Source organism: Pelophylax lessonae (genome assembly GCF_965119305.1).
Source record: "Pelophylax lessonae genome assembly, chromosome: 2".
Taxonomy (NCBI): domain Eukaryota; kingdom Metazoa; phylum Chordata; class Amphibia; order Anura; family Ranidae; genus Pelophylax; species Pelophylax lessonae.
Window position 1 is genome coordinate 331,657,178 of NC_138769.1, and position 25,717 is coordinate 331,682,894.

The 25,717-nt window shown below is 47.4% G+C and overlaps 1 protein-coding gene across 1 annotated transcript in view; it reads right to left on the reverse strand.

Annotated features, from left to right (window-relative positions):
- Positions 1 to 25,717, reverse strand: part of LOC309545945 (protein argonaute-3) — a 268,246-nt gene that overhangs the window by 191,707 nt on the left and 50,822 nt on the right. The window contains exon 2 of the mRNA XM_082245395.1: positions 9,929 to 10,100. Coding sequence (XP_082101521.1) covers positions 9,929 to 10,100 — 172 coding nt within the window. The remainder of the gene's footprint in view (positions 1 to 9,928; positions 10,101 to 25,717) is intronic.

The following is a 25,717-nucleotide window of genomic DNA, read 5'->3' on the forward strand; positions in this document are numbered from 1 at the left end:
ACTCCCCGCGATGTTCCAAAGTACATAAAGGAATGGATGGGACTAATAGAGAGGAGACATCGCTGGATGTGGCAGTAGAGGAGGTAATGCACTATTAGTCCCATCCATTCCTTTATGTACTTTGGAACATCGCGGGGAGTCCATCACCCCAAAAGGATAGGAGACACACGTTGGTTTATACAGAGGGAAGAAAGTGTGAATGATTTCATCCATCCATGGTGTTAAAGAAGCATCCTCATGATCAGGATATTTAGAGGCTTGATTGTCTCTTACATCTGGTAAGAGGCTTGTATTTATTTATCACCTGGGTGACCTTGCACGTGTGCAGGTGGAAATAGAACACTGGTTTCCATATTAGAATATCAATATCAGGCACTTACCTTCTTTCCGCCAGGTAAGGAGGCATTTCACCCGGTGGAGGGAACACTACATCATCACCTTGATTTTTAATTGGACTCTCTTCACCATTTTTTACATTTTGGATCACATTATTCAATGGACTTTTAATTTAATGTTTATTTGTATAGTCACATTGAGTGTTATTTGACAATTTTGTTTGTTTATTTTACACCTATTCACCCATCACTGTGATTTTGATTGGGTTTTTTTCCCATTTTTGTTATATATTGTTCAATATATGATTTTTCACATTCAAGAAAAGCGCACCATCACTTTTAAACATATACACGTCCTATCATCTGGTTGCAGCCTTTCACCTAATCAGCGCACCCCTTTCTTTTCAATATATATTGTATATTAGCCTACATATTACCGTATGTGCCAACATGTCATCGCAAAATGCAAATATATTTATTCCAATTTAAAGACGGATCAACATTTGCATAAACAAAAGTAGACAACAATAGTATGGCCGCTGGGACTCTGGTCAGTGCTACATTGTAATATGCCCGTAACTGTTTGGTTACGAGGCGTAGTTTTTTACAAGAACCGACTTCCGAATATGTCTGTTATAGTAATTTCCGTCTAATACAATATTTAAATCACATCACTGCCTTCTTTTGCATCTCCTGAAGAAGTCACGTGACCTGTGACGTACCGAGTAGGGTGTACACAAGAAACCGGAGTGACGTATCGGGACACGAACGGAGTGCCTGTCTGATGATTGGCTGGATTTCCTGTTTTAAATGTGAGTGGATACATTTATTCCAATAAAGGATTTTTATATACTACACTAGGATTGCCTTTCATTTACCCATTGTCTGGAGACAATAGATCATTCAAAGGTGAAAGGTTCCCGATTTATATGTATTACTCTGAGGAGGAAAAAAATCAGGATCAAACATAGGAGGATTACAAGCCATCGTATCTTTAATACCCACAAGCGCTGTTGATTGAGAATGGAGGTGAGCAGATAGTACACAAATAGGTGTCACGAGTGGAAGAGCACCCCAATCACTTTACTTTCTGATGGAGGATTTCAATATATATCAGAAGGACTTCATTACGTGATTACACAGACATTGAATAGTCACTTTAATTTTGTTTAAATGGACATCTGACATAAATGGATTTTTGTAAAATCTTACCGTAAAATGCTTTTCTCTTAAGCTCATTGACAGACGCAGTCCTCTTGATTAATATCAAATTGGGTTATACTGCCCTCTACAGGAGTAGGACACTAGGCAGAAGGAAAACGTTCTGGCCACACCTTAGGGGCAGTCCCAGAGGGTATATCCTCTCTCTCCCTGCTACAGGATGTCAGTTATGTCACAAAGCAGTGTCAGAGAATTTAACCCAACCCAACTCAAAAGTAGAGGGGCGGGTACTGCGTCTGTCAATGAGCTTAAGAGAAAAGGATTTTACGGTAAGATTTTACAAAAATCCATTTTTCTCTGTCGCTCATTGACAGACGCAGTCCTCTTGATTAATATCAAATTGGGACGTCCCAAAGCAGTGCCACAAATGAGGGGTGGGATAACAGAAATCAAAATCCAATCTAGAAGGCCCAACCGGTGCCAACTAGAAGTTTTAAAGGCTCATCAGACAAAAGGATGAGACTCAACTGAAAATCCAACAGAAATAAACCCTCGAGGTAGACCAACGGTCTCCTCAAATTGCGACCTGCAAAACCTTGCGGCCAAAAGAGGCATCCGACGATGCCATCACATCAACTTTATAAAATTTTGTAAAGGTATGAACCGACGACCAGGTAGCCGCCTTGCAAACCTGGACCACTGACGCCTGATGGCGGAAGGCCCAGGAAGCACTGAGCGCCCGAGTGGAGTGCGCCTTAACAGGGAACGGAGGATTCCGACCCTTAATAGAATAAGCCTGTACCACCGTCTGTCTGATCCATTTGGAGATAGTCGCGGCAGATGCAGGCAACCCCTTTTTGGGGCCATCCGTGATCACAAAAAGTGAATCCGTTTTACGAAACGAGTCCGTAGTTTTCAGGTATACCCTGATTGCCCGAACCACATCCAAGGAATGTAACGCACATTCCCGAGGATGACTGGGCTTAGGACACAGGGAAGGCAATACAATGTCCTCATTCAGATGAAACTCTGAAACCACTTTAGGAAGGAAGGATGGATTCGGACTAAGAACCACCTTATCCCTATGAACCACCAGATATGGGGAACGACAAGATAATGCGGCCAGTTCTGACACCCTGCGTGCAGAAGTAATGGCCACCAAGAAGGCCACCTTCTGGGATAACGTAAACAAGGGTATCTCCCTGATATTTTCAAAGGGAGGTTTCTGAAGAACCGACAACACCAAATTAAGATCCCAGGGTGGTAAGGGCGCGCGCACTGGCGGAGCCAAGTGCCGCAACCCCTGGATGAAATTCCGCACCAAGGAATGGGTAGCCAAAGGTTTCTGAAAGAAAATTGCTAACGCTGAAACCTGACCCTTGACAGTACTCAAGGCCAGCTTCTGCTCAACCCCCTGTTGCAGAAAAGCCAAGATTCGGGTCACCGAATAGGCACGTGGAGGAAATCCAAGGGATTCACACCACGCAATATAAGACCTCCATGTGCGATGATAGACCTTTCTGGAAGTCGCTTTCCTTGCTTTAATTAAAGTAGGAATAACTGAAGTTGACAATCCTTTGTCCTTCAGCACCTGAGTCTCAATAGCCAGGCCGTTAAAGCCAGCGATTGTAAAGCAGGATGGAAGATCGGTCCCTGAGACCGCAGATCCTCCCTGAGAGGAAGTCTCCAAGGAGCGTCCGCGACCAGCCTGCCCAAGTCGGCGTACCCGGGGTGGAAGAGGCCAGTCCGGAGCTACCAGGATAACTGGAATTCCCTCCACCTCTATCCTGCGAAGAAGTTTCGGCAGCAACTTGAGAGCAGGGAAGACATACAGTAGCTGATACTGTCCCCACGGGGCGACCAGCGTGTCTGCTGCGTCCGCTCGAGGATCTCGGGAGCGGGCTACAAATCTCCGCACCTTCCTGTTGAGCCGAACTGCCAACAGATCCACCCCCGGGGTGCCCCAATGAAGGCACAGCTGGTGAAATACCTCTGGATGAAGAGGCTATACCCCTTGATCCAGAATCTGACGGCTGAGATAATCTGCCTGCCGATTTTCCACCCCCGGAGTGAATATCGCAGAGAGAGCCGGAACAACCCGTTCCGCCCAATGAAAAATGCTGGCCACTTCTATGGCCGCCAGGGCACTCTTGGTTCCCCCTTGGTGATTGACATAAGCCACGGCCGTGGCCTTGTCCGACTGGATCCCAACCGGGCTGCCCTGAAGCTGCTCGATCCAGTAAATCAGACAAAGTCTGATCGCTCTCAGTTCCAATACATTTATCGGTAACCTGGATTCTATCGGAAGAAATGACTTCCCCTGGCTGAGCATCGGAGACCGAAGCCACCGGACCAGAGACTCCCTGGTCCGCTCGCTCAACCGGATCCGATTGTCCAGAGAATCGGGATTCCGATTCCATTTGAAAAAAATCTCCTTTTGGAGAATTAGGGTATGAGACTGGGCATACGGTACTGCCTCTAAGAAGGCCACGATCAGTCCCAGGATCCCTATGCGAAGGGAAGACCAGTTGACGGACAGTAACATCCGAATCATTCACTGAATCTTCCAGATCTTCTCCGTAAGGAGACACACCCTTGCCAAGGATGTCTCAAGTTAGGCCCAGATCTGTTCAGATGGACTCCATCTTGAATTCTTGTACCTCTTAAGTCTAGGATTGGACGCACCTTGCCCTCCTCTCTGGGTATTGTGAATAGGTTCGAATAGAACCCCTGAAAACGTTCTGCTCAGGGAACGGGAACTACCGCTCCCTGTTGCATCAAGTCCATTACTGCCCCCCGCAAAGCTCTTAAGCGATCCGGGGATAGTCGAATGTTGGAAGGGAAGAATCGCACCGGTAGAAGTGATCGAAACTCGATCTTGTATCCCGACCGTATGACCTCGCGAACCCCTTTGTCCGGGATTCTGGAAAGCCATAGATCCGGAAACCGGTGAAGACGTCCCCCCACCCCAGAGATGGGTGGGGGCGCACCTTCAGGCTGTATTGGTCTTATCTTCAGGTTTGGCTGAGCCGGACTTTTGTTTACCTGACCAGCGCCCTTTGAAACCCCCTGAAGAGGCTTTGGAGGGCTTCGCCTTAACGCCCGCCCCAGCGGAACGAACAAACTTTTTATGAGCGGAAAAGGAAGGTCCTCGTCTGTTACGAGGTCCTTTACCCTTAGCAGTCTGTGGCAAAAAGGTGCTCTTGCCCCCAGTGAGATCCTTTATAATCTCATCCAAGGTGGCCCCAAACAGGCGATCCCCCTAAAAAGGAAGATTAGCCAAAGCTTTTTTGGAACCCTGATCCGCCGACCAGCACTTTAACCACAACACACGTCTGAGGACCACTGCTGAAACAGATGCACGCCCTAGCAAGGGAGTGGCGTCCAGGGCGGCGTCACAGATGAACTGTAGCCCTTGTATAATCTGCTCTAGCAAATCTGATACTGCCAGGGGGATACTTCTCCCCTTTATGTCACGGCGTAACAATTTGGTCCATTCTGTCAATGTTTGTGAAACTAAACCAATGGCAACCACTGGCCTAACTGTTGACCCTATCAGGGAAAAAATGGAGCGGGATTCCGCTTCCACTTTTCGATCCACCGGATCCCTAAAGGACGGAGCGTCCTCCACTGGTGGTACCGTCCATTTTTTAAGGAGGGATTCCTCAAACGGATAGCGCCTAGCAATGCGTTTGGAAATAGCAGGGGTTCGTTTCGGACGATCCCATTCTTCTTTAATTAGATTACCAAAACATTTGGGCAAGGGAAAAACCTTCGCCATTTTGGTAGGCTTGCTGGTACCAAAGCGAATTTCAGTATCAGCTACCTCTGCCGGTGTAACCTCAAGACTTAAGGTTTCCCGGACAGACATGACTAGTGCGTCCACCAACGCTTCCTCTTGCGCTATGGCGGAGGCAGAAACGTCCTCCTCACTGTCTGAGGAGACCGTACCCGAGACAGCAGCCCCAGCAGAGGGACCTGCAGCTGCAGTGACAAGCTCAGAATCCGTATCTGAAGTGTCAGATGAAATAGGGGTAGGCGGGGGTCGCTTTCTTGCCCCCCGTCCCTGACAGGCCACCTCCACCCGGGATACCAAAGACTCCAAAACTGCTGATAATGCATCAATCACAAGTGGGGCACTGGAGGGTCCTGCGGCCACCTCGAGGGGATCAGGTGGGGATACATGTGTGGCAGGGTCCATGATTAATCCAAGACACTTGCCAGCAAACAAACAAACAAAAAATATTTGCAAAGAAAAAAACTTTTTTTTTTCTTTTTGTAATCCCCCAGCGCAACAGCGCCCCTCAGTGTTACCTGCTTTGGACCCCACAGAGAGAGAGAGACCCCAAGGCTCACCACCTGATGCACAGAAGTTTCTATCAACCTGCTCTCAGCGCTGTCTCTTACAGACAGGAAGTCTTTTGGATCCTTTTCCCGGGTAAAGGAGGCGGCTCCGCCCCTTTACACGCCTTCCAGCGCCTCCGATGCTACTCCTCGAGGTAGCTGGTCACTTCCAAAATGGCCGCCCCCATGCTGGAGACACGAGGCTACGCCAAGATGGCGGCCCCTGTGGAAAGATGGCAGCGGCCTGCTGCGGAGTGCGGAAGGTAGTTTATCGGCCTGTGCGGCCTGCGGATGGCGGTAGTCCAGGCACAGGCATCGGCCTGTATTGCAACCTTATGTATAAGGTAGGATGCTATCACCTTCTTACATGGCCATCCTAACAGTAATGCCAGCCACTGACTTCAGTCATGGTCCCTTTACAGTGCCCCTCATACAGTGACTTCCGATAGTCAGCTCCCAAACCAGGCCGCCTGGTTCTTATTTCTAAATCACCCTCAAGAGGGGGATCTGTGACACCTGTTATAGGATAGAGGGGGGATCCAGGATCATGAGGGTCCACCCACAAACCCGTTAGGGGGAGAGGGGGAACATTTTACTCACCATACCGGAACAGGCGGGCGCCAACTTCTGACAGAACCCCTCTCCACCGAGGTGGGGGGGCTGTCGACCAATACGGACGCCGTGACTCAGTTTCCAACTGGTCGTCGGCGTCCCGGCGAGACGTTTAACTCGCAGGGTCAGTCCCCGTCCAGTGGGACTATGTCGCGGCCGACCCAGTGCGGAGCTAGGGCCTGCACGCGCTCGTAGGCTGACTGGGGTGACCACTGGATCTCAACATCCAGCCCGTCGCCCAGTTTCAGCATACTTGCTTGAAGATCTCACAGGAACAACTGGAGAAAAAAAGCTGCCTAAAAAATTTTTTCTAAAAAAATCTTGCCAGGACCAAAGATCCCAGCAAGGAACTTAGGTCCTTACTCCTGACTAAAAAGAAAAAAACTGACATCCTGTAGCAGGGAGAGAGAGAGGATATACCCTCTGGGACTGCCCCTAAGGTGTGGCCAGAACGTTTTCCTTCTGTCTAGTGTCCTACTCCTGTAGAGGGCAGTATAACCCAATTTGATATTAATCAAGAGGACTGCGTCTGTCAATGAGCGACAGAGAAAAGTTTTTTTGCACAATTTAGTTAATTTTATTACCGTATATACTCGAGTATGAGCCAAGTTTTTCAGCATCTTTTTTTATGCTGAAAAAGCCCCCCTCGGCTTATACTCGAGTCACTGGCTCACTTACTTTTTAAGCTGCGTAAGGGGTTCTTCACTGTAAGGGTGGTGAGAATGTGGAACGCTCTTCCCCAATTGGTGGTAGCTGGGGGAGTATGGCTACTTTTAAAAGACTCTTGGACGTGCATCTCACAGATCACAACATTCAGGGATATGGGAAATGATCGAGCCACTGATACACACACACACACACCTGTACAGGTTGAACTGGATGAACTGTTGTCTTTATTCAACCTCAACTACTATGCAACTATGTAAATGGTTGGTCTAATTCCTGTAAACTGATACATCTGAAAGAGACCTTGTTCTTTTGCAAAACAGACTTATTGACTGGATCACTAGATGAAAATAACAGAAAGCAAACCTAATAGAAATAAAATAAAATAATGCAGCCATCACATCCAAGAACTGTAAAACGGTAATATAATAAAAATGTTTGCTTTTGGGTTTAATATTGCTTTAACATTAGCCTTATGCTACTTTGGACCTATGTGGCAACTCAACCTTCCCTCTTCCCTACTCTCCTTTCTGTATAGTGTATACCGGCCGTCACTAAATGGCGGCCCGCGGTCCATTGGCGGCCCGCACGATGCTTTCACCCGGACCGCGAGGCCGCCTCCTGTATTCATTCAATGGTTTGCTGGGACCGCGGGTGTCCCAGCAACCAGTGACGTGCTGTGTGCGCGCTGCGGCTCCCGGCCGGTGTCCTGTCGGGCCGCGAGTAGGGGCGTGACGTCACGCGCGCGCGCCCTGCCCCCCGCTCCTGACTGCGGCTCCCATTCAGCCAGGCAGCGAGTTGGGGCATGACATTATGTGCGCGCCCCGCCCACCTGCTTGTGGCTTCTGGCTCGGCTCCTGGCTCCAGGTATGTGGAGCACAAGGGGAGAAAGCAATGTGGTCATAGCTGCACTTAAAGCTGATGGGAGGTTTTTAAAGTGTGCAGATTGATGGGCATATTTTGTAGTGCTCATTAGAGTGCCCCATAAAAAAAAAAAAAATGTGCCCATCAGAGTGCCCCCTAACATAAAATGTGCCCATCAGCATGCCCCTTATTTTATGTTAAGGGGCACTCTAATGGGCATATTTAATGTTAAGGGGCACTCTAATGGGCATATTTAATGTTAAGGGGCACTCAAATGGGCAGATTTTATGTTAAGCGCAACGCTGATTTACACGTTTTGTTTTGCCCATCAGAGTGCCCCCTAACATAAAGTGTGCCCTTCAGAGTGCCCCCTAACATAAAATGTGCCCATCAGAGTGCCCCCTAACATAAAATATGCCCATCAGAGTGCCCCCTAACATAAAATGTGCCCATCAGAGTGCCCCCTAACATAAAATATACCCATCAGCGTGCCCCTTATTTTATGTTAAGGGTCACGCTGATGGGCCTATTTTATGCTAAGGGGCACTCTGATGGGCATATTTTATGTTAGGGGGCACTCTGATGGGCACATTTTATGTTAGGGGGCACTCTGATGGGCACATTTTATGTTAGGGGGCACTCTGATGGGCACATTTTATGTTAGGGGGCACTCTGATGGGCACATTTTATGTTAGGGGGCACTCTGATGGGCACATTTTATGTTAGGGGGCACTCTGATGGGCATATTTTATGCTAAGGGGCACTCTGATGGGCATATTTTATGCTAAGGGGCATGCTGAGGGGCATATTTTATGTTAAGGGGCACGCTGAGGGGCATATTTTATGTTAAGAGCAACATTGATTTACACGTTTTGTTTTGCCCATCAGAGAGTGCAACCTAACATAAAATGTGCCCATCAGAGTGCCCCTAACATAAAATGTGCCCATCAGCATGTCCCTTATTTTATGTTAAGGGTCACGCTGATGAGCAAATTTTATGCTAAGGGCACATTTTATGTTAGGGGGTACTCTGATGGGCATATTTTATGTTAGGGGGCACTCGGATGGGCATATTTTATGTTAAGAGCAACGCTGATGGACACGTTTTGTTTTGCCCATCAGAGTGCAACCTAACATAAAATGTGCCCATCAGAGTGCCCCTAACATAAAATGTGCCCATCAGAGTGCCCCCTAACATAAAATGTGTCCACCTGAGTGCCCCCTAACATAAAATGTGTCCATCTGAGTGCCCCCTAACATAAAATATGCCCATCAGAGTGCCCCCTAACATAAAATGTGCCCATCAGCGTGTCCCTTATTTTATGTTAAGGGTCACGCTGATGAGCAAATTTTATGCTAAGGGCACATTTTATGTTAGGGGGCACTCTGATGGGCATATTTTATGTTAGGGGGCACTCGGATGGGCATATTTTATGTTAAGAGCAACGCTGATGGACACGTTTTGTTTTGCCCATCTTTCTGAGTCATAGCAAAGACTTCAGATTCGGACCTCGGCCCAAAGAAAATTTTAGCAACCGGACCTCCTTGAATTTTAATTCATTACCCCTGGTGTATACCCTGGTATAATTATTTCCCAGTCATTTAATTCCTTGAATCATGTGTCTCCAATTGTTCCTAGATATAAAAGGGATCTATCAGCTCACAAAGCTTGTTGCCTAAAGTAGGAGCCTTAGTGCACATGAAGCAAAAAACCCTGCTGTCTACTGTTGTACTTTCAGCAACAGGAAGTTTTATTCAGTTAAACACCTCAGCCCAGTCTGTAGCAACACAATCCTTCACATTTGTTTTAACCTGCTGGGGACAGAAATACACCTCATTAATTACATTGCTTATCTTTAACCAAGTCTCCAAGTAACACATGGGTCCAAATGTATTTTTCTTTTGCTGTAGAAAAGGAGCATTAAAATAAACTTGTCAGGTCTTACCTGTTAACTCTGCGAGGACATTTGTCTGGTTTAATGTCCACCTCATAGAGGTAAACGTCAATCTTTGGGATCTCCACTTGAAAGCAATTGGCCAGCAGTTTGATGGGCTTTCCCATGGTGCCATAGCCAGGCCGTCTGGGCACCATAAAAAAGGGCTGTGCCCCCACGGGTCCTGCAACAAGCAAGCAAAAGGGTTAACCACAAGTTCAAACACACAAGCAAGAAAAAAAAATCAGCTAATATTTTTAAAAGGATTCCCTAACATTTTTAAATGTATATATTTAAAAAGGCAGAACTTTTCGCTTTTTGCTTTAGATGGGGGGCCGGTTCACATTTGTGCGAGTGCGGCGATCGCATGTAATTCGGAGCGCACTGCTCCTTTATTACATGCGATCGGATGTGCGGATGCGAATTCAGCCATACACTTTGTATGGCTGAATTCGCACTGTATCCGCACCAAACAGCCGCATCAGGATCGGATCGCACAGTGGTTCACACTTGTGCGTTCCGATCCTGTGCGAACTGTGGGGGTGTCGTTAACATTTAATTGACACCCCCTGCGTATCGCATATGGCAGTGTGAACTGCCAGAGGTGCGTTTGCGATGCGGGAACAGGCTGCGAATTCGCAGCCTTCCCGCATCACACAAGTGTGAACTGGGACGGAGCGGAGAGGAATTAGAACCTGTGTCAGTTTTTATTGCGGCCTGTGCTTCCGCTAGGGAAATTCATTCTATTTGTCCTGTTTACCATTATCATTAAAAGTGAAAGTAAAAGAAAATCAAAAATTCTGGGCCATACTCAGAAAAAAAAAAAAAAATGGTCTCCAAATCTTGTGAGAATGGAGAGGTTTTTTTTTAATGTTTTTATAGGTATTGGGTTCTGTTATGGGACATCCAAGGCAGGTTTTTTGGCTCACATGTCTCAGGGAGAAGGGGGTTTTGAGCCGATTATTAGGGTATTATAAATGTGCTTTACAAATGGTGTGATAAGGATATTAGGCGCCAATACGTCAACCTTGCTCTTTTCCCCCACTGTATGGGGTGTTGCCTTTGGAATTTTATATGTTAATAAAGAGGATCAAATTTGGAGTGAAGCCGTACAGGGATTTCTCCTTTGCCCAAAAAGGTAACATAGGGGAAATCCTCCCATGGGACACCAGTTCTGGTGACCTGAGGGTCCCTGAGGGATTCCCTCAGTTTGCAGGGATTTCCTCTCACTTCCTGTTTGGCTATGGGACAGGGAAAAAAAAAAATTGACAGGGGGTTATAACCCTCCCTTACTCTAGCCAAAATTATTATTTATGTTATTTTTTTTTTTAACCACTTAAGCCCCGGAAGATTTTACCCCCTTCCTGACCAGGGGGTATTTTGCGATTCGGCACTGCGTGACTTTAACGAACCATTGCGCGGTCGTGCGACGCTGAACCTAAACTACGTCCTTTTTGTCCCCACAAACAGAGCTTTCTTTTGGTGGTATTTGATCACCTGTGCGATTTTTGATTCATGCGCTATAAACAAAAAAAGAGCGACAATTTTGCAAAAATAACAATATTTTTCACTTTTTTATATGAAATTCCCCCCCCAAAAAAATGTAAAAAGTCAAAAATTTTTAACATTTTCGGCAAATTTGTTTTATGCTACCTATGTTTGGTAAAAAAAAAAAAAAAAAAAAAAAATCGCAAAAAGCGTATTTTGATTGGTTTGCGCAAAAGTTATCGCGTTTACTAACAAAGGGAAGGATTTCTGTCATTTTTGTTGTTTTTTTTTTTTTACGAGTAATGGCAGCGATCTGCGATTTTTTTTGCGGTACTGCGACATTGCGGCGGACAGATCAGACCCTTGACTGACATTTTTGACACTTCTGGGGTTACCAGTGACATTTCTACAGTAATCAGTGCTATACATATGCACTGTTACTGTAAAAATACACTGGCAGTGAAGGGGTTAACTTTATTTGAGAGGGAGGGGCTGTGTGTGTCCCTAGGGGCGTGATTCTAACTGTGATTGGTTGTGGCTTGAGGTGTAGGAACAATGATCAACGGTCCTACATAGTAGAACCGTGTGATCATCGTTTCTACACCGGGGAGAATGACAGGCGGCTTGTTTACATTAGCCGCCTGCCTTTCTCCCTCTCCCCCGATGATCACCAAGTGACCGGCGGACATCGGGTCTGCCGGTCACACGCGCGGGGGGGGGGGGGGGGGGGGGTTTTGGTCCGTGACCGAGCGGGAGCGCGCCTCCGGCGGCGCGCGCTCGCTCCCCAGAGCCTCACAGGCTAGCGACGCTGCCTGTGAGGGGCTGACTGCCGCAGTAAATATACTGTGAGCAGTCGGCAAGTGGTTAAAAAAGGGGAGCTTTGCCTGTACTTCTATTTTAATGCAACAATCATGTTAGGTGGTCTGTAATCATTGGCTTTGTTCAGTCTGTCTCATGGTATTCAAAAAGTCACCACACGTTTTTGATTTTATACAAATATAATAAAGTAGAATATAAATAATAAATTATATATATAGTGAGAAAGCAGGAGGGTGGGCTTTAATCACTTACCCACTGGGCACTTAAACCCTCTTCCTAACCAGACCAATTTTCAGCTTTCAGTGCTCTCACATTTTGAATGACAATTACTCAGTCATGCAACATTGTACCCATATGAAATTTTTGTTCTTTTTTTTCACACAAATAGAGCTTTCTTTTGGAGGTATTCAATCATCATGGGGGGGGGGGGGGGTTGCGCTATAAATGAAAATAGACTGAAAATTTAAAAATTTGCAAATTTAGTAATTTTTCTTCATAAATTTTGGCCAAAAGTTATACTAATACAAATCTTTGGTAAAAAAAAAAAATAACCCAAATAAGAATATGTTTTTTGGTCTTTGTGAAAAGGTATAGAGTCTACAAGCTATGGTGCCAATTATTGAAAATTGATCACACCTGATGTACTGTAGCCTAGCTCATTTCTTGAGACCCTAACAAGACAGGAAAGTACAAATACCCCCCCCCCCCCCCAGAAAAAAAAAAAAATTACCCCTTTTTGGAAAGCAGACATTCCAAGGTATTTAGTAATAGGCATGGTGAGTTTTTTGAAGTTGTCATTTTTCCCACAATTCTTTGCAAAATTAAGATTTTTTTTCCCACACAATTGTCATATTACCAAGTTATTTCTCAGGCACTGTAGGGTACTGATAAGCACTGACGTGGCAGGGATGACCATGAGCACTGATGTGGCACGGATGAGCACTGACGTGGTATAGATGTGGCATGGATAAGCACTGATTTGGTACGGAGGAGCACTGACGTGGCAGGGATGAGCATGAGCACTGATATGGCACGGATGAGCACTGACGTGGCACAGATGAGCACTGACGTGGCATGGATGTGGCACAGATGAGCACTAACGTGGCATGGATGTGGCACCGATGAGCACTAACGTGGCATGGATGTGGCACCGATGAGCACCAACGTGGCATGGATGTGGCACCGATGAGCACTGATGTGGAACCGATGAGCACTGACGTGGCATGGATGTGGCACCGATGAGGCATGGATGTGGCATGACTGGGGTATGATCGAGGCATGACTAGGGTATGATCAAGGCATAAAGGCGGCAGGGGATGATCGGTGCTGCAGCCTCCCTCCTCGCACTCTGTACCGATTGCTGTTTTACAGCATGCGAAGAGAGGAGAGAACTTAACCGGACATGCGCCGATTTGTTGACAACTAATCACGTGGTAAAGGGCTGCTGTCATTGGCCCTTTACCACAATCTGCGATGTGCCAGGTCAAAGGAAAGCGCGATTCTGGAAGGACGTCATTGTACGGCCTTCCAGAATAAGACGAGTACGCTGTAGCCGTCATTCAGCTATGGCTCAGTCGGCAAATTGTTAAAGAGGTTGTAACCCAAAAAAAATCCCGCTACTTTAAAGCATGTTAAACTGCATAGCGCTTGTGCATTTGTCCTTTTCTATGCCGTAAAATACCTGGCTGATCCTGCCTGTTCCTGTGTCTCCCTAGGTGTTCTGACCACGGTAGTCATGGCTGCTGATTCATGATACCGTGGTCAGTTTACGTGCCACTATCATCCCAGTGTTTTAAGTCTCTCCCTCTAGCCCTTCCTTTTTTGCCCACCCTTCCACTCCTGCCACTATTCTGTGTGGCAGTAAAGTTAGTGATCACAATTACTGCCAGCCCATACAGTGCCTTGCGAAAGTATTCGGTCCCCTTGAACTTTTTGACCTTTTGCCACATTTCAGGCTTCAAAACAAAGATATAAAACTGTAAATTTTTTTTGAAGAATCAACAACTAGTGGGACACAATCAATAAGTGGAAAGAAATTTATTGGATATTTCAAACTTTTGTTAACAAATAAAAAAACTGAAAAATAGGGCGTGCAAAATTATTCAACCCCTTTACTTTCTGTGCAGCAAACTCTCTCCAGAGGTTCAGTGAGGATCTCTGAATGATCCAATGTTGACCTAAATGACTAATGATGATAAATAGAATCCACCTGTGTGAAATCAAGTCTCCGTATAAATGCACCTGCACTGTGATAGTCTCAGAGGTCTGTTTAAAGCGCAGAGAGCATCATGAAGTCACCAAGCAACACACCAGGCAGGTCCGATATTGTGTTGTGGAGAAGTGTAAAGCCGGATTTGGATAAAAAAGATTTCCCAAGCTTTAAACATCCCAAGGAGCACTGTGCAAGCGATAATATTGAAATGGGAGTATCAGACCACTGCAAATCTACAAAGACCTGGCCGTCCCTCTGAACTTTCAGCTCATACAAGGAGAAGACTGATCAGAGATGCAGCCAAGAGGCCCATGATCACTCTGGATGAATTGCAGAGATCTACAGCTGAGGTGGGAGACTCTGTCCATAGGACAACAATCGTATACTGCACAAATCTGGCCTTTATGGAAGAGTGGCAAGAAGAAAGCCATTTATTAAAGATATCTATAAAAAGTGTCGTTTAAAGTTTGCCACAAGCCACCTGGGAGACAGACCAAACATGTGGAAGAAGGTGCTCTGGTCAGATGAAACCAAAATCGAACTTTTTGGCAACAATGCAAAACGTTATGTTTGGAGTAAAAGCAACACAACTCATCACCCTGAACACACCATCCTCACTGTCAAACATGGTGGTGGTAGCATCATGGTTTGGGCCTGCTTTTCTTCAGCAGGGACATTGAAGATGGTTAAAATTGATGGGGTGAGGCTCAAGGATATGCAGAGACTAACTAAAGCTGTCACCACCTTTCTATGGAAAGGCAAGAGACCTCGCATCGCCCTCCAGAAACTATATCTGCCGAGGAGGGAGGGAGGGGTGGCACTCCCTAACGCCCGCCTTTACAATCTTGCTTCTGTGTTCAGAGTGGGGTTGGACTGGATTGTTAAAACTTCTAGGTACTCTAATTTCCGACTTGAATCCCAATTGTCCTCACCCTATGACCTAGCTGCCCTTTTACACTGCAAGCATAGTGACCTACCGATTTACCTGAAGAACAATGTCCTAATCAGTGACACCAACATTGCATGGAGAGAAATACTCCGCAAGACTCAAGCTTCGCCTACCATGTCGCTCCATTTGCCCATACGGGGCAACCCTCTTTTCCCACAAGCTCAACATTACCACGCATTCCAAGACTGGCAAACCCAGAATCTCCTCTATTTTGCTCAACTGTTTGACCCAGACTTGGGCACCCCCCTACCTACAACCGTGATTGCAGATCGCTTTAAACTGCCCAAGGGCCACACACTGGGCGTCCTGCAGGCTATTAGCTTTGTGGTTAAAACTTGCCCTAACCGGCTGTTCCGGTTCAAGCGGACCATAGTTGACAAATTTCTGGAACAGGATCTCCACAAAATTTCGGACATTTACAAAACCCTATTGTCCTCCTCCTCAATCAGCAAGTCGACATTCCACTCTACCGCTTGGGAAAAAAGACTTCCCTGACCCAAAAATCCTACAACTTATATTGGCTGGATACCTGGCCAGTCACAAGGCCATCACCAACGAATTCTGGAGGGAACAACAGTTTAAAATAATGCACCGCAGCTATGTCCCATACTCGCGGACCAAACTATACCTCCACTCGACTTGCTGCCCACTTTGCTCAACTCCCAAGCCTACTCACGCACATAGACTCTGGTCCTGCCCTCACATCTCAGCCTGGTCCTCAGTTGAATCCTATGTCACCACCATAACGGGTCTGACTCCTCTTGACCTAATGAATACAAAATGTGCTTCCCACTCTGACTGAGGTGGTCGTAGGCCTACAGCAACTATACGCCAGAGAAGTTATTGAAAATAAAACTTCCACCTCCCCCAATCTCACCAAGTTTAATCGCAAGTGGGCCGCTTTCTTACGCCCATTATCGACTGTGAGCCATTGATGGATGATTAGTGAACTCCCACCGATTGCCTCGGACTTTCTAGCCGTTGAGCCATCGTCTATCTGAAATTTTGAAAGAACATGACAACACTTTTTTCATCACTTGTATCTATACTGCAGCTTATGGCAGCGGCTGGCTGTTAACTCATCTCTTACACTGGGAATCATATCTCGGTACCTTTACAGCCGGTGACAACTGGAATTACCACCTGGACTCGCCCAGCACCTTTTTCTCCTGCTATCTCACCACTGGCCTACCTTAGCCTGACATTACCCGTAATTAAGAGCCTCATGGATCCCAGGACATGACATCAGTTTTCATGAGTCCCTTCCCAACCCTCATGAGCTAGTATTCCTGGTACAGTTATTTCGTTTAGGCCCCTTTCACACTTGTACGACTCCAAAGTTGCACCGACTTTGGAGTGCAATTTTGGTGCAACTTTGATGCAACTTTGATGCATCTTTGACGCAACTTTAGATGGGTGCAACATGGATACGACTTTGGCTTTGACCAGTTTTAATGGACAACTGTTGCACACAAGTTGCATAGCATACCAATTTGGTATGACTTTCATGCAACTTCTGAGGGTTAACATTGAAGTCTATGGCCTGAAGTTGCATGAAAGTCAGACCAAAGTAGTACGTGAACTACTTTGAAGTTGCTGCAACTTTAAGTTGCGAATATATGAATGGTTATCATTGGAAAACATGGGGAACGACATGTCGTGCAACTCTGATGTCCAAAGTTGCATGACAAGTTGCACAAGTGTGAAAGGGGCCTTGATGTCTAGTATAATGGTCTTCACTTCTTGTGTTGGTACCCTTTCTCTTATCCCTCGCCACCCTATCCCCCCCCTTTTTACCTACCCCCACTCCTTCCTACCCCCCCCTACCCTTATCCCCCCCTCTACCCTCTAGCACAAAGTTAGTCGCAATGCATTATTATGTGGTTTCGTGATTACCTTATGATTTGCATGTTGCTACACTACTCCGAGCCACAGATACTTGATTGGTTTATTATTGTTACTTGACATATTGTTATACTGATTGTCTCTCTCTTGAAGTACCTTATGCATTGTATCACCTGTTTTTATATCTGTTCACGTGCTGAAAATTTCTCAATAAAATATGTTGGGAAGATGGATGGAGCCAAATACAGGACCATTCTGGAAGAAAACCTGATGGAGTCTGCAAAAGACCTGAGACTGGGACGGAGATTTGTCTTCCAACAAGACAATGATCCAAAACATAAAGCAAAATCTACAATGGAATGGATCACAAATAAACATATCCAGGTGTTAGAATGGCCAAGTCAAAGTCCAGACTTGAATCCAATCGAGAATCTGTGGAAAGAACTGAAAACTGCTGTTCACAAACGCTCTCCATTCAACCTCGCTGAGCTTGAGCTGTTTTGCAAGGAGGAATGGGCAAAAATTTCAGTCTCTCGATGTGCAAAACTGATAGAGACATACCCCAAGCGACTTACAGCTGTAATCGCATCAAAAGGTGGCGCTACAAAGTATTAACTTAAGGGGGCTGAATAATTTTGCACGCCCAATTTTTCAGTTTTTATTTGTTAAAAAAATTTTGAAATATCCAATAAATTTTGTTCCACTTCATGATTGTGTCCCATTTGTTGTTGATTCTTCACAAAAAATTACAGTTTTATATCTTTAGGTTTGAAGCCTGAAATGTGGCAAAAGGTGGAAAAGTTCAAGGGGGCCGAATACTTTCACAAGGCCCTGTAAGTTATAACAAAATATACTACACAGTTTTTTTTTTTCCTGCACCTTATTTCACATCACCAATGTGCGGTCACGTGACTGCCTGGCTGTCCTCAAAAGGTGAATCTTAGCCCCTCCCACTGTAGTGCTTAGATCGGGGAAGGAGAGCAGCGAATGCTCACGACTGCACATTGGCGATGTGAAAAAAAAGAAAGAGAAAAAAAAAAAAAAATAGAATTTTTGTAAGCACTTACCGTGAAATGATTTTCTCTGAGTCCTCTGACAGTTGCAGCCAGTTCATTAGCCTTCACAAGTGGGAGTAATGCGCATCTCCGCAGGAGTAGGCTAGGCAGTGAAAAGGTTAACAAACAAAAGCTTTTACGCATAACACACCTCTAGGGGGCTGTTCCTCAGCTATTACCCATCAGCCACTAGGAGCTGCTCTTCAGTTTTGTAGCAAGCAGTACATCAAGACCATCAACCCCAAAAAAGAAGAGGGGCGGGGGGCTGCGACTGTCAGAGGACTCAGAGTAAATAATTTTACGGTAAGTTCTTACAAAAATTCTATTTTCTCTTACGTCCTCTGACAGTCGCAGCCAGTTCAGTTAGCCTTCATGAGTGGGATGTCTCAAAGCAGTGCAGGTGTGAGGGGTGGGAAGACGCAACCAAAGAAAAGGAAACGTGCAACCAGGCCAGAGTCGAAAAAAACTGAGCCAACAGGGCAACAAAAACTCAACAGGAGCCAACCCTGGACAAATACACCCCAAGAAGAGACAGAACAACACGTCTCTGTAAAACAACCGCCGCGCACAAAACTTTGCAGCCAAAGGAAGTATCCTAGGATGCCATTACATCAAGGCAGTAGAATCTTGTGAAAGTGCGCACAGACGACCACGTCGCTGCTACGCACACCTTAGCCACATGAAGCCTGATGGCGGAAAGACCAAGAGGCAATGACGGCTCTAGTAGAACATGCCCTCACAGGAAAAGGAGGCACCGGAGCCTATAGTGAATAGGCCCAAAACCAAAGGCCGTCCGAACCAAAACGGAAGAAGCTGCAGCGGACGCAGCCGAACTCTTCCGAGGGCCCTCGGAAGGACAAACCGGGAATCAGACTTCCCAAAAGACTCCGTGGCAGACAGGCAAAAAACCTGAGCGCCCGGACCACATTCAAGGAACACAGGACAAAGTCCTTGGGACGCTTGGGCTTCGCCCAAGGCGGAAGCAACGGAAGAAACAACAATGAGGTGGAAAGCAGACTTCACTGCAGGAAGAAAAGACTGAGTGGGTCGCAGGACCACGTTATCCCTAGAAACTACCAAAGAAGGAGACTGGCAAGATCGGGCTGCCACACCGACACTCTGAATAGAGGTCACAGCCACCAGAAAGACAACTTTCTGGGACAACAAATGCAGAGCTGGTTCTCTGATGTTCACAAAGGGAGGCCATTGTAAGAAAAGAAAAGAAAAGAAAAAAAAAACGGACAAAAAACCAAGTCAAGAAATCCGGTAAAGGCAGACAACTAACCCACGACCGTGCCCAGCGCTGATCCACACCTTCCTGCAGGAAGGCCAAAACCCTAGCTACCGAAAAGTAGCGTGGATGAAACCCTTGCGACGCACACCAGGCAATAGACGCCCTCCAGGAACGATGGTAAATCTTCCTGCAGTGAGCTGTCCGAGCTGTCAGGAAGGCAGAAACAACAGAAGCCGAGAGACCCTATCCTCTCAAAACATGGCTTCCAACAGCCATGCCGTCAAAGCCAGAGACCGTACAACAGGATGGAATAACGGCCCTGGAGACAGTAGAACGTCTCCCAGTGGAAGCCGCCAGAGTGGCTCAACAACCATCTGCCCAAGGTCTGCCTACCAAGACCGACAAGGCCAGTCTGGGACCACCAGAGATACTTGTACCCATGGACCTGGACAGCAGTCGAATCAGGGGGAAGGCTGATACTGGTGACAGGGCACCACCAACGCATCCGTGACAACTGCCAGTGGACCGCAGGTTCTGGCCACGAACCTTACCACCTCCATGTTGAGACGGGACGAAAACAAAGCCACGTCCGAAGACCCCCACCAGGCACACAGGAGGCAAAACACCCCCAGATGCAGGGACCATACCCCCTGGTCCACGGACTGGCGACGAAGACAGTCCGCCCGTCAGTGCTCCACTCCCGGAACGTGAGCAGCCGAAAAGCTGGAAAGCGCAACCCGGCAAAACAGGACCCCGGGCACCGCCTGGGCCGCCCAGGCACCCTCGGTGCCCCCATTGGGGAATGACGTAAGCCACCGCTGTGGCTTTGGCCGAGTAAAAAACGAACCGGGTGACCCCGAATCCGAGTCATCAAAGGGAACAAGGAGAACTTGATTGCTCGGAGCTCCAAGACGGTATCGGCAAGGGAGGATCCCTCCACCGACCACGTCTTCTGGGCACAAAACGTGCCCAGAACTCCACACCAGGCCCAAGAGGCTGGCATCCGTGATAAGCACTGTCCATAGCACAGGCAGAAAAGATTTGCCTTGCGCCAGAGCGGGTGACAGGAGCCACCCCAAAAAGTCCACCCTCATGAGGGGGCCCGAAGATATCCTCTTGTCCAACGGCTGAGGATTTTGTACCATCAGGCAGGAACCTCTGCTGACAGAGATTTGGTTGGGAACTGAGCAAACAGAATGGCTTCGAAGGCTGAAACCAGCAGACCCAGGGACCACCTGCAGGCCTGTAGAGAGGAGAGATAGTTGTCCCTGAAGGACCCAATCCCGCCCCGCAGGGTTGGAATTTATCCTTCCCTGGGAGAAAAAAACCTTGCGTGAGCGGAGTCCAGTACCATCCCCAGGCAACTGAGACAAACCGACAGGGTCAGTGCCGACACCCGAAAGTTGATGGTCCACCGGATGATCTCCTGGAGCATCTGAAAACGCGACCTGTAGACCGCTAAACAGAGCGGCACACGAGCCCGCCCACAACAGCAGGTCGTCCCAAAAACAGAGGACAATAATCCCCTTCACGTGCAGCAAAGCCAGCACCGGAGCCAAAACCTTTGCGATTACCCTGGGAGCCGAAGCTAGACCAAAGGGTAATGCCACAAATAGAAAATGCTCCTTTGCCACTGCGAAGCGGAGATACCACTGATGACCTCCGTATATAGCGTAGGTCATCAGCGGTATCCTTTTGGTCGATGGAGACCAGAAGCCCCGTGGACGATGCCCCCACCGACCGTATGGATGCCATCTGGAACTTCTGCACCCGCACAAAGCAGTCCAGAGACTTGAGGTCCAGAAACGGACGCACTCTTCCCTCTTACCTGGGAACCGTGAACAGGTTGGAATAACCCGTGAAACCTGTCCCGTTGAGGGACTGCCACAATGACTCCTAGGGCGAGAAGCTCTCGCACCGCCTTCCTTGAGATCATGTAAGCGATCGGGAAACAGGTGGAGATTTGAAGAAAGGAAACCTGTCTGCGGGGCGAGAACGTAACTCAATCTCACACCCTGAATGAAGCAGTTCGTGAACCCACCCGTCCTGAATTGGGGACAACCAGGGTTCACGAAAAGTAATGCAGACGGCCCCCACCCCCGACAAGGGTGAGGGCGTCCCTCAGGCGGATGAGGACCGGGCAGCCGAACCGGCCCAACCGGTCATGAGCTTCCCGGACCATGGCTTCATGTGACCACCTGAGGCCTTTAAGAATTTACTTCTTTTCCATGCCCCTGAGGCACGAAGGGACCCACGAAGTGAAGGAAGGACCCTGCCTGGCGCGGGGGGGGATTTCACCTTTAGAGGTGAGGGGCAAAAGGGCACCCACACCACTCGTAAGACCTTCAAGCAACTCATCTAAGGCATTCCCAAAGGAGACGAATACCCATAAAAGGGACATGAGACATTTAGGAAGCGCTGTCTGCCGACCAACATTCAGCCCCCAAAAGGTGGCAGATTGCGACCCCAACCGCAGGATCCGTGCGATCAGAGGAGTCTCACTCCAAGGCCACATCACAAAGGTACAGCATGGCCTGGGCCATGTGATTCACCAGGTCAAGGGGCAGTCGGAAAGACCACCTGCACCACTAAAGGTGCCCCTAAGCACCTAGGACCATTCCGTGACAGCTTGAGAAAACCACCACCGAAGCAACCTAGGTTCGAGGAGGGAGCCTGCCACCAAACATATGTGGCGGGAAAGCGGCTCCACGCGCCTATCCGCCTGAGCCTTGAACACCGGGGAGTCCTCCACGGGCATCAATGTGGAATGTGGATGTATTCAACCCAGAAACAGTGAGGTCCACCTTCAGTGGCACCGTCCAACAATTACCCACAGCATCCACAAAGGGATAACGGTAATTAAACCGCCTAGGCACCGCCAACATATGCGTGATGCGACGCCATAGGTCGTTCATGGTAACTCCTCAGGGCAGGGAAATCCGTCAACCTGACTGGGTGGGCTCAGCAGCAATATTTCAATTCTCCCCTGACGGAGCTAAGAAGTGCAACCACTATAGTGCGTTCCCACGCCACAGTGAAGGAGGACCCCTCCTTCATCCCATCTGAATGTGAGGACTGGAACCCCTCAGGGGGGACATCATCCGTGGTAACCAAATCAGGCTCTGAGTCAGAAAAACTGAGAGGGCATTGGCCGTTTTTTGGAGTAGTGTGTTCAGACAGCAGCAGACCATCCTGCACGCCAAGGTTACCAGTGCAGCAGATAAGGAGGCCATGGAAGAGGATTCAGGGGTTCCTGAAGCACCAACCAGGTCTGTGGGGAAGTTGCCATCTTGGGACTCCAATTTGCATTAAATAAATTATTTGGGACACTGGCCCTTTAAATCGGCGGTTCCCACCGCAAAACTACACCGCCGGTGGAGACCCCTTTAAAAACCAATTTGCAGGAAAACCCCCCCCCCCCCCCCCAAAAACAGCCAAAAATCAGCCCCACAGTAACACAGTAAACACTATCACCTCACACACGCTGCTGCAGTGAAGGGAGAAGCGACTGCCCGCACTAGAGGCCAATTCATGCCCTGAGCCACAATACAATGAATGCCAATTGAAAGTAAAATGGGAGGAAGCACTCACAAAATGGCCGCAGCCCCTACTAGGTGGCCGCCCTCAGCGGAGATGGTGCCCGAGCCAGCGCCCACAGTGAGAAAATGGCTGCTGCCCATACAATGAGGCCAGATAGCCTGCCCTCACCCAAAATGGCGGCCGATCAAACGGCACCAAATTAGCACAAACCCAGGGATGTGGCCACTGCAGAGACACCTCAGCGGCACCACCCAGACACACAGCAAGCCCCCACACCGCCCCCCCCATCCAGGCAGTGTGCACCACACAGCGCCTCCAGCGGGGGCAGGGGGGTAGGGAGCCACCCAAAACGGCCAGGGTGGGGGGGGATACTACAAAGACCACGTTTTTTCTGCCTTCCCCTAGGAGTGGGCCCACAAACACACCCCCCCCCATATAACTGTCCCGAGACACGGGGGTAGTATCACTCACCATTCCACAGATTACGGGCTCCGCTCCGACACGGAACACCTCCCACCCTGAGTGGGGGTGCTGGCAGCCAGGAAGGGATGCTAGCAAAACAGGGCATTCCAGAGTTGAGACATCCAAGGCGAAGATGGATTCTCCGCAGGCTCGTCCCCAGGGGCACTGTCGTTGCGAGGCCTGGGCGCACCAATGACCTGCAACGCTCGTTGGCAGGCTGGGACTCAATAAGGATCTATATTATCCAGTGCGATGCCCAGCTCTGCTGTCACTTGTAGTCCTCCAGGGATCCTTCTGACTAACTAGCGATAGTGAGTGAGGAAAGAAATAAAAAGAAAAAAAACCCTTTGCAAAGAAAAAGAGAAAAAAACTGAGACATAGGTCCCAGCAGGTAAACCTATGATCTACTCCTACACTAGGCAGCATAAAACGGAAGAGCAGCTCCTGGTGGCTGATGGGTAATAGCTGATGAACAGCTCCCTAGAGGTGTGTTATGTGTAAAAGCTTGTTTGTTAACCTTTTCACTGCCTAGCCTACTCCTGCGGATAGGCGCATTAGCCCACTCGTGAAAGGCTAACTGAACTGGCTGCAAATGTCAGAGGATGTAAGAGAAAAAGGGATTTAGCTGTGGAATTCAGTCAAGACACCCTTAAAAGTTATGGATAATCTCACAGCATCCCACTCTAAAATGTAAAAAGCTATTCCAATAGTTTTACATAATGCGGCAGCATCAACACACGTAGGACACCCAACGTTAGAGGTGATTTATTCTTTCAAAGCAAATACACTTTTGCACACTAGTACTGACTAGTATTCCTTGTGTTTCTCCTCTCCCTCAGTTTCTCTCCATCATTTAGCTAACGTGACCTCAGTGTTGGGGGAGGAGCAGGGGACAGTCAAACAAGGATGCTGTGCAGGCGATCAAAACCCTTCTTATCAACACTGATGACATCACTGGTTGTTAGGACGCCGGTGGCTGGAAGGTTGCAATGGGACAAAAAAACCGTGGCTTTGTGTAACTAAAAGGCAGGCTTGTATACATTTTTGGGCAATATTTAGGCATTTTGCCAAGGCACCCCTGAAGAAACCTCAAGGCACCCTGGTTGAAAAAGTCTGCTATAGCTTGTTATAGGAGGGGGGCTGGCATTAATTACAACCACCTAACTTCCAAGCTATTGGAGTTGAGATCCTTATGGACAGAATGCCTGATATCAAAAAGGACAGGGAAGGTGTTTTCCCAATTTACCATGTGTGTTCTTTTAACATTTCTGTAGGTAAAAAATATACGAAGGACAAAAAGAAAAAAAAAGAAAAAATATAGGGTTACACACATGCAGTACACATGGGCCCAAACACACATATAATCAGTGACTATTTTAACTCCTACACAGGAATGTCCCTTCACAAAAAAAAATATTTCAAGAGGGGCCCCAGATTTTTATGTACATATTTAAAGATCTAGCTTGAGTAAAGGACACAGAGACATTACTGAAAAATGAGCTCATCTAGGAAAGGGGGGGGGGGGGGTCTTGTTGCATTTTAGGCAGACTGGAATTTCCTCTGAATAGACCTGAGCCTACAACCTACAGAACTAATTCAAGAGGGCTTTTTCCACCCACATCTTTGAAGAACTTTTGCCTGCGCAGTAAAACATAAAATCATTTAGAATTGAGACCAGCAGGAATGTTTCAGACTCTTTCAATTACTGGCTGAAAACACCCACACTTACACAAAACGACATGAATGTGCTGCACTCCTCTAGAATTTGAATACAAAATAAAATGTTTTCACTAGCTGAAGTCAAATACGTGAAATACTGATTCATATTCTCAATCATTCTACTTCTGGTTGCTAGGAGTGACTGTTTTAGCAAATAATGACAAGATTAGAATGTAAAGAAAAATGTGTCGTGTCTATAGTACGAACATTGGTTATTGAAGCACACTTAAGGGAAATTTATTAAATCGTGCTGCTAAGGAAATACCTATTTACTATGAGCTCACAGATTTATATGCTTTGCTCTTTGAAGGTTGCACTGCACCACTTTAAGTGCCGGTTCACATATCTGTGATGTCAGACATCACATGATTCGGAGCACACTGCTCTGCAAATCACATGCGATGTCTGTGCGATGCAAATTCAGGCATACAGATTGTATGGCTGAATTTGCATTGGAATTGGACACAACACGCACAGG